The 9,962-nt window shown below is 41.2% G+C and overlaps 1 protein-coding gene across 1 annotated transcript in view; it reads right to left on the bottom strand.

The window, feature by feature from the left end:
• Positions 1-2,686: 2,686 nt before the first annotated feature.
• Positions 2,687-9,962, bottom strand: part of avd (avidin) — a 16,032-nt gene continuing 8,756 nt past the window's right edge. The window contains exons 2-4 of the mRNA XM_048611121.1: positions 9,212-9,607; positions 5,365-5,485; positions 2,687-2,846 (exon numbers count right to left, since the gene is read on the bottom strand). Of these exons, the coding sequence (XP_048467078.1) occupies positions 2,771-2,846; positions 5,365-5,485; positions 9,212-9,607 (593 nt within the window). The 3' untranslated portion in view covers positions 2,687-2,770. The remainder of the gene's footprint in view (positions 2,847-5,364; positions 5,486-9,211; positions 9,608-9,962) is intronic.

The following is a 9,962-nucleotide window of genomic DNA, read 5'->3' as shown; positions in this document are numbered from 1 at the left end:
TCCAAAGTGCCATCTTCCGACATTTCCGCCACCTGCAATCAGACCTCACCACCAAAAAGGTATTTCCCTCCCCAACCCTGTCAGCCTTCTGCAGGGACCGTATCTTCCGTGACTTCCTCGTCAACTCCACACTCCCCACTAACTTCTCCAGCACACTTGGTACCTTTCCCTGCAACCGCAGGAGGTGCTACACCTGCCCCTACTACCACCCCTCTGACCTCTGTCCGAGGCCCCAAACAATCCTTCCAAATCCAGCAGAGGTTCACCTGCACTTCATCCAACCTCATCTACTATATCCATTGCTCCCAAAGTGGTCTTCTCTATATCAGGGAGACCAAATGCAGAATCAAGAACTGGTTTGCAGAGCATCTGCATGCACCAACCAACCCGACCTTCCAGTAACCATCCACTTTAACTTCCTCTCCCGCTCCCCTAGTGACATATCCATCCTTGGCTGCCATCACTTTCAGATTGAGGCCAAACCTAAATTGGAGGAACAACACTTCATATTTCACCTTGGGACCTTACAGCCCAATGGGCTGAATATTGACTTCACCAGCTTCAAAATTTCTCCTCCCTCAACCTGTCCATCTTCTTACTCACCCACAAAGAGATAGGTATAAGTAGGACACATTCAGCTACCCATAGTCAAACCTCTGATCTGAAGAAAGATTTTTTTTTAATTGATTTCTGGGCTGTGGGTCTTGCTGGCTGGCCACCATTTATTGTCCATCCCTAGTTGCCCTTGAGAAGGTAGTGGTGAGCTGCCTCTTGAACTGCTGCAGTCCACCTGCTATGCGTTGACCCACACGGAGGAAATTCTAGGATTGTGATTCAGCATGAAGGAATGGTGATATATTTCTAAATCAGGATTGAGAGTGGCTTGGAGGGAACCTGCACGTGGTGGTGTTCACTGTTCACATGTATCTGATGCTTTTGTCCTTCTGAATGGTACTGGTCATGGGTTTGGAAGGTTTTATCTGAGGACAGGTGAATTTCTGCATCTTGTAGATAGCCCACACTGCTGCTACTGAGCGTCGGTGGCGGAGGGAGTGGATGTGGTGCCAACCAAATGGGCTGCTTTGTCCTGGGTGGTGTCAAGCTTCTTGAGTGTTGTTGGAGTTGTACCCATCCAGGCAAGTGGGGAGTCCTCCATCGCACTCCTGATTTGTGCCTTATAGATGATGGACAGGCTTTGGAGAGTCAGGAGGTGAATTATTTGCTGCAGTATTCCCAGCTTCTGACCTGCTCTTGTAGCCACTGTGTACATGTGATGAGTCCAGTTAAAGTTTCTGGTCAACCCCCAGGATGTTGATAGTGGGGTATCCAGTGAGAAGACTTAGAAGGAGTTGTTGTTCAAACTGAGGACAAGTTCAGACAGGCAGAGGAGGGTGGTGGCAGACATGGACAATTCAGGCCTTCTGTTCAGGAAGAAGTGGAGAGTCCCCCAAGACCATCATGATGGGGGATGGATGTGTGAACGGATTGTACGTCCATGGTGAGGAGCAGGTGGCTGATGCCCCACAAACTGGAAATTTTAAATGGACTCCAGCAAGTTAGCTAAACAGGATTTTCCCCAAGTTTAGGGGAGACAAAAAGATTATGGCCATGCACGTCTCAATTTCCACTCACTTCCTTCAATATCCTTGGATGTATCTCATCTGTTTCCAGAGCCCTGTCAACTTTAAGTACCAACACTTTTAACTTATCAATTTTGAACCCTTCTAGTGAGAGCGTTTCCTCCTCTGACACCGCACCCTGAACAGCATCTCTCTATTCAGTAAGGGCAGATACAAAGTTTTCATTTAACACCTCAACCATGCCCCCTGCCTCCAGGTGTAAAAGCCCTTTTTTGTCCTTAAATTAGCCCTACTCTGCCTTTTACTGTTTATATGCCAATAGAAAACTTTGGGACACCCCTTTATGTTTGCTGCCAGACTTTTCACATGATTCCTCTTTGCTTTTCCTTATTTGTTGTTTCAGAGGGAGGTGAAAATTCAGTATTCCTTTTAGTTCTCAATTTTACTTTCTACCTGACACCTTTCATGACCACACTTCTTCTTTAACTTAAATGTTATCTTCTTTGTTATCCAGGGAGGTCTGGATTTGTTTGTCTTACCTTTCCCATTTGATGGAATATACCTTGACTGTACCTGAACCATCTCCTCTTTGAAGGTAGCCCATTATTCAGTTACTGTTTGCCCCAAAGTTCCGGTCAATCCTGCCCAGCTCTGTTCTTGGCCCATTAAAGTCCACCCTCCACCAATTGCTGCATTTCATTCTCCACCATCATCCTGAACCATACAACGATTACTGTCTCCTAGAGGTTCCCCAACTGACACTTGAGCCAATTGCTCCACCTAATTTCCAAGAACCAGGTCCAACAGTGCATTCTTTCTTGTTTTATTGTACACATCAAATAAAATATTTGCTTCCATCATTAATGAATAAAATAATTTACATTCCCCATAATCACAATTGATTTCTTCCCATAAGACACGCTGCTCCCTGCATCTCTGAAGTGGCCCACAGTCAATGGAACCTCAAACGTTCTTCACACCTGCCTTCAAAACTTCATCAGAAGAGCTTGAAACTTACTAAACTTCAACCTCTTGAAACAAAATCACAAGTCTTTCATTAAGAGAGATAGGAGTTATACTGCCATCAGTTTATACAAACAACAATGAGGCGTTCTTACATTATTTTATTGAGAATACTATGCAGAAGTGGTAATGATCCTAAATGTCCACTCTTGGTGCAATGTGTTGCACTAAAGATTGACAGATTTACGACGGGTCCCTTGCAGAATATATCCACGGACTTGGCGGAATGTGTCTTGTCCAATTCTAACAAAGCCAAAAAAGAAGGATGGTATGAGCAGAAGGTTTATCAACTGTCATACAGCACAGGAACAAAAAAAAATGCCATTCATCTCCTTGAGCCTCCTACACAAGGACAGGAGGAGGCTATTCAGCCCTTCATGCCAATTATGCAGGAACAAGAGGAGGCGTTTCGTCCCACAGATCTGTAACATAGGAATGTACAGAGACCATTCAGCCCCTCAAGCCTGTTACATGGGAAGAGGAGGCCATTCAGCTTGTGTAGCCTAATAAACACAAACAAGATGAACCCATTCAGTCCCTCAAGTCTGCTACATAAGAACAGGAGGTCATTCAGCTCCACTATCTTGTCCTACAGGAAACTGGGAAGGCCACTCAGCTCTTCAAGGGTGCTTGAAATTATGGGTAATCTGGATTTTAAATCCATCCACTTGCCTTGGCTCCATATCTTTCAATATCTTTGTCTAGCAACAATCTATTGATCTTTGATTTAAAGTTCTTAATTGATCTCCAGCATCTATCTCGTTTTGTTTTGTTTGAATGAGGTCCCTTTAAATGTTTCCTAACTTCACTCCTTAATGGCTTGGCTCAAATTTTGAAGTTATGCTACCTTTTCATAGACTCTTCCACGTACCTCTATCTACTTTGTAAATTCCTCTCAAAATCCTCACGACCTCAATCAGTGCTGTCATTGCCCTGAACCTCGACAGGTCAGAATGAGCAGCAAGATAATACGATAATGGAACTGAATATGTGGCTGGAGAGATGACACAGGAAGAGGGGAGGGTTTCAGATTGCTGTGGAATTGGGACTAGTCTGGGGATGTGGAATATGAATGATGGTGCAAAGTGCCACAACATGACAAAAGTAGGCAAGAATCAAAAGTTGAGAGGAAGATACAAAGAATCTGCAAAAGGTTGTAGATTAGTTGAGTAGCTAAAAACCTGACTGATGGCGTATAACGTGGAGAAAATGTGAAGTGGTCCACTTTGGATAGAATAAAGAAAAGAATAGCAAAGCATATTAATTAAATGGAGGCAATACATAAGGATCTGGGTGTCCTTTTACATGGATCACAAAATGTCAGTGTGCAGGTATAGCAAGAAGGCAGGAATGTTCGCTTTCATCGCAAGGAGTAGGTATTATTGATATGACTGTATAGGATATTGGTGAGACCAGCCCTAGAGTACTGTATACAATTTGATCTTGTTACTCAAGGAGGGATATACTTGCATTGAATTGCTTTCACTAAAAGGTTCACTAGGCTGCTTACTGCGATGAAGGGATGACTTTATGAGAAGCTATGCAACAGACTGGACCTATATTTCCTTGAGTTTAGTAGAATGAGAAATAATCTTATTGAAATATGAAAGGTTCGAAGTGGGGGGGCTTGATCGTTCAGCTGCTGAGAGGAAGTTGCTTCTGATGGAGAAATGAGAACCAGGGGTCACCAACTTCAAAATTACGTGCCTTCCATTTAACCAAGAAAAGAGCAGTTTTTTTTCCCTCTCAGGGTCATTACTCTTTGAATTAATTAACCCTGACAGCAGTGAAAACTGGCTCATTTGAAATGTTCAAGTTTGAGTTCCCCATTTAAACAGCCACAGACTCAGAGTCATCAAAACAGTCAGCATGGATTTGTTAAAGGACGGCAATATCTGACAATGTTGGCTGTTTTCTTTTTGAGGTATCAAGGAGTCTTGATGAAGACAAGGTTTTGATGTAGTCTACATGGCATTTGACCATTTTTTCGCATGGTAGATTGGTCAGGAAAATAAACTCACATGGAAAAAGCAACGTGTTGAATCCAAAATTAGCTCATTTGGCAAGAGATAAACGTTTATGGTCAATGCTGATTTGTACTGGAAGAATATTTCCAAGAGGGTTTATCCAGGACTCAGCACTGGCTGCCTTACGGCTTGTTGTTTAGAAATCAAATTGAACCTTAAATGTAGGAGGCATGATTAAGAAATTTGATCATCCACATGATTGATAGTGGAAGAAAGCTGTAGACTATAAAAAGATATTAGTCGATTAGCCAGATGAGCAAAACAGAAGGCACTAGAAAAGAAGATCAGCAGAAATGTAGGGAGATGTTGCTGGGAATTGAGAATTTTAGCTGTGACAGGAAATGGGTTTGGTTGGGGTTACTGTCTTGCAAACAGAGGCAGATATGGGGAGATTTAGTCGAAGTTTATAAAATGGTGAGGGGCCTAGAAAGACTGAATAGGAAGAAAATATTTCCATTAGCAATGACCTAAATAATCCTGGGGCAAAGATTTAAAGTAATCAGTGGGAGAATTAACGGGAGTGGTGGTGGGGGTTTGGGGTCTAGAATTCATTGTCTCAAAGGGTGGTATAGGTAGAAATATTCATACACTAAAGTACAATAATCTACCAAGCTACAGACCAAAAGCTGGAATGAGATTAGATTGAATAACACTTTTTTTTGCCAAGGTAGATATGATCAGCAAATAGCCTCCTTCTGTGCTGTAAATACATCTATGTTTCTTTAGTGGCTCACCGTGTTGATTTCCAATCCTCCAGTTGGCTGGAAGCTGGAGATCTCAGCAGCCATGTGGTCTTCAGAATCTGCTGCCCATCATCCAGCATCAGGCACTGACCTACCCAGGATGTAACGGAACCTGAAAATAACAGGATAGTACCTCGTTACAGTCATTAGATCTCACCAATCATTCCATGCAGCCCTTCAATGAGATTCGGAGATGGTCCGTGAACCCACACTCAAATACTCAGCACTTTGACTCATTTTAAAAACTCATTCACTTACAACTTTGAGCTATTTAACATAAAGTGTTCACAATTCTGTTTCAACATAAAAGGCATAGACAGGAGTCCACACCCTTCTGACTTGAAGCTATATGACTATTCCTCCACTGTGATCAAAACCACGGAACTCCCTTCCCAACAGCACTATACGGGGCCAGGGAGGGGGTGGGGGAGGAGCAGAATGGTTCAAGGCAGTAGCTCACCACCACTTTCTCCAGTGCAGTTAAGGAATGGACAATGAATGACGGCCACATTCCATGAACAATTTTAAAAAATGTCCCTTTGAATGAACAGAAAAGGCAGTGAACAATTTTCCATGTGATTAAGAGGAGTTTTTGTTTTGTGATGGACAACTGGACATGCAAATTTTAAGGGATTTTTAATTAGTCACAAATATTATTACATGTTCCAGAAGAGATGTCAGGATAGAGGGAGATGTAACATGTATAACTAACTCATAGTGGTTGTTAATCATCATGTAATTATTCTGTATAACGAGTGATAAAAATTACTAACTTATTTTGCCCAAAAGGAGGCCATTCAGCCCATGTCAGTTCTTTTTACTGCATTCTAGTCAATCCTATTCCCTTAGTTATATAACTTTAATTCCTTCAAATACCTATTCAATTTTCTTCCAGAAATCATTGATTCAATCAACATACACCTATTCATACATAGCAAGGTCATTATCAGTTGCTATGGAGAAAAAAAAAGTTCCTCACAGCCCCCTGCACCTTTTGTGCAAAATCTTAAATGTATCTCTTGGTCATTGTACCATCAGGTTTCTCTTATCCATACTAATATAAGCATGTAAAAACTTTTGTACACCTTTATCAAATCTTCACTCAAATCTCCTCTGCCCTAAACAGAACAACTCCAAATTCTCCAACTTACCCTTGTAGCTACATTTCTTCATCCCTGGAATCATTCTGGTAATGCTGCTGACCTTGTAATCCAGTGGGCCAGGTCAAATATGTTGCAAACATGGATCATGTCTCACCAAAGTAGCTTATAGAGTTTAAATTCACCAATAAATCTGGAATAAATGCTAGTTTTAGTAATGGCGACTATGACAATTATCGCAGATTGTTGTAAAGACCTATCTGGTTCACTTATGTCCTTCAAAAGAAGGAAGTCTGCCATCTTTACCCAATCTGGCCTACATGTGACTCTAGAGCTATTATCTATCATGTGGTTGACTCTTAACTGCCCTGGCTTCACAAGATAGTCAGAGGGCAATTCTAGACTTGCCAGCGACACCCACATCTCATGAGAAGTATAAAGAAAACAAATTCTGGTAAATCCCTTCTCTACACTCTCTCAAAGATCCTTGCATCTTTCCTGAAGTGAACAAGTTTGCAAAGGCTATGCACAACTTCCAGGCTTTTGTACCAATGCCTCTACTTATGAAGCCCAAGATTCCATATGCTCTACTTACCACTCTTAATTTATCCTGTCAGCTTCAGTGATTTATGCACATGAACCTTGGTCCCTTTGTTCCTGCATACTCCTTATGATTATGCCTTTAAATATATATTGCTTCTTCCTATCCTTTTGTCAAAATGCATCATCTCGCACTTCTTCGTGTTTAATTCTTTCTGCTAGTCTGTCTATATCCAGTTGGAATTGATTGACATCATCCTCAGTACTTGCTGTGCCTCCAAGTTTGGTATCAAAGGCAAATTTTGAAATTTTATTCTGTGATTCAATATCCAAATAATTTGTATAATGTGAAAAAAAAAACAGTAGTCCTAGCACTGACATTATGGGAAAACCACTGTCTACCACCCTCCAGTTTGAAAAGCAGCCCTTTAACACGTTTTTGCTTTTTTTTTTTGTTATGAAGCCATTGTCAATCCAAATTGACACTAGCCATCCTATTTCATGAACCTCAGTTTTGTTAACCAGCCTTTTATGTCGTACTTTGCCAAATGCTTTTATAGTCTACAAATACAACATTCATTGCATTCTCTTCATCAAGAAATCCAACTAGAAGTAGTCAAATATTATTGACCTTTTTCAATTTGGTGCTGGATTTCTTAATGAATGCAAATCTCTCCAAGTGCCTGCCTATTTCCTTCCAGATTATTATTTCTTAAACCTGACCCCCCACTGATGCAATCTAGACTGGCCTATAGGTAGTTGGAATGTTCTTACACCGTCCTTGAATAAGTGCACCCGATATATTCTACTTTTCAATCCTCCGGCACCTCCACTGTTTCAAGAAAAGATCGGAATTCTGCTATCCTCGCTCCCAATTATTTCCGCAGTCTGGGATGCAAACCATTTGGACCACTTGACTTATTTAACTGAAGAATCGTCAACTTTTCCAGCACATCCTATCTATCTAACCATTACCACCTCCAGTCCAAGAACAATTATCAGCAGCTTGTTCCTCATTAAATACTGATACAAAATATTTAAGTAGTCTAACCTTGCTCCAAACATGTACAGTATCATCCTCACTGACACTGCTGGGCTCCACCCACCTCATAGTACCTACTTATTATTTACATGCCTGTTAAAAAGTTTTGGCTCCCCTTTATACTGATTACCATGGTATTCCAATATTTTCTCTGTTGGCCTTGTATTCCTCTTCATTACCCATCTCAACTTGTTGTATTTAACCTGGTTTTAGTTTGAAGAACTCACTTGACAGGCATCGTTCACCTTTGTTTCATCGTATTTTCCATCTCCCTAATCATCCAAGGAGCTTTAGTTTTGCTTTCCCTTGTCTTCCCTCTTGATGAAATGTACCTCATCCCTACCTGAAATATCTCCAACTTAAAGATCACCCATTATTCCAGTACAGGTTTTTTTCTTTCAATCTTATGGTTCCATTTTATCCTGGCTATATCTCTTCTCACTGCAGTGAAATTACTCCTCTTCTAATATAGAACTTTTACATTAGTTTGTTACTGGTTCCTCTCCACTTTTAATCCAAATCTTATCATATGATGATCACTCTCAATGTAAGTATTCTCACAAATATTTGCTATCCTTTATTGAAGGGAGTGGGGTGGGGGTGAAGGGCAGGTGGAATAATAACAACTATCCCATACGGTGGGTGATAAGAGCAGTGTACTTGAACTGTACCCAGGAAGTCCATTCAGTGTTTGGTCTCACTATTTCAGGTAAACTTCATTTGGAGTTTTTAAATATTTATTGAAAGATTTAATTTCTCTTGCAAGTTTTAAATAACGTAGTTGAATGGTTAATTATTATTGGGCTAATAAATAGAGGGGTGTTTAAATTGAAGTTAGAGTTAATACTGTTATTTAATGGGATTTACTTATTGGGTGTTCATTAATATTACTTATACCTTAATATAGAGATAATAGGTATAGGGCACTTTAATTCTGTGATTATTCAATATTAGGAATCAATAATGATTGGTGCTTTACGTAAGGGGTTAATTCACATTATTTAATAATGATGTATTTAACACTGACATTAATTAAATTGAGCTCCTATAGAGTTAATTAATATGAAGTTAAATAATTTTGGAGCTATTTCATTTCCTATTTTATTATTTCTGATGCTGGTGTTTCCCTGTTGGCCATATCTGTTCCTGGTGTTACCTCCAGCCCACGCTGTAGATATGCTGAACGTTGGCTCTTTCCCATTGTTCTTGATGCCAATCACTCGGGCTCGTCCCTCGGATCCAGCTTCACCCTTTGCCGCCTCGACTGCGGTCAAGAATTGGCCTTTTAACTTATAATTGCCAATTTCATTCAGGTTTAAAACGGAGCCCAGCTCGTTCTGCCAAAACCCAGTCACATTACAGTCTCTCGCCTGTGAAAGAAAACAAGGCCAGGAGATAATAGGGTACAGACAGCAAGTACAATAGGGGCAAGAATCCACAAGGGGTAAACACTGACAGGGAGCACACACGTGCAGGGGCAAATAAACATAAGGGGCAATCGCTGATTTTGGGCAAACACCAATAGCAGACAAACACCCACATGGATTAGTTACTCATGGGGTAAACCGCAAGCGTGTAAAGGCTGGTTCGGGTCTGGACCCTAGATCAGCATGAAGGGTCCCGAACCGAAACGTCGACTTTCCTACTCCTCAGGTACTGTTTGACCTGCTGTGCTCCTCCAGCTCCCTATTTTATTGACTCTGACTTCCAGCATCTGTAATCCTTTCTGTCTCCAATTGTGTAAACACTGCCGGGAACGAATAGAGAGTAAACGGTGATGGGCGAAACATCCATAGGGTGATAACAAGGTGTTGTAACAAGGTGTAGAGCTGGATGAACACAGCAGGCCAAGCAGCATCAGAGGAGGAGGAAGGCTGACGTTTCGGGTCTGGACCCTTCTTCAGAAA

Source organism: Rhincodon typus, chromosome 23 (assembly GCF_021869965.1).
Source record: "Rhincodon typus isolate 14 chromosome 23, sRhiTyp1.1, whole genome shotgun sequence".
Classification (NCBI taxonomy): Eukaryota; Metazoa; Chordata; class Chondrichthyes; order Orectolobiformes; family Rhincodontidae; genus Rhincodon; species Rhincodon typus.
This window is presented reverse-complemented; position numbering and strand designations above follow the sequence as displayed.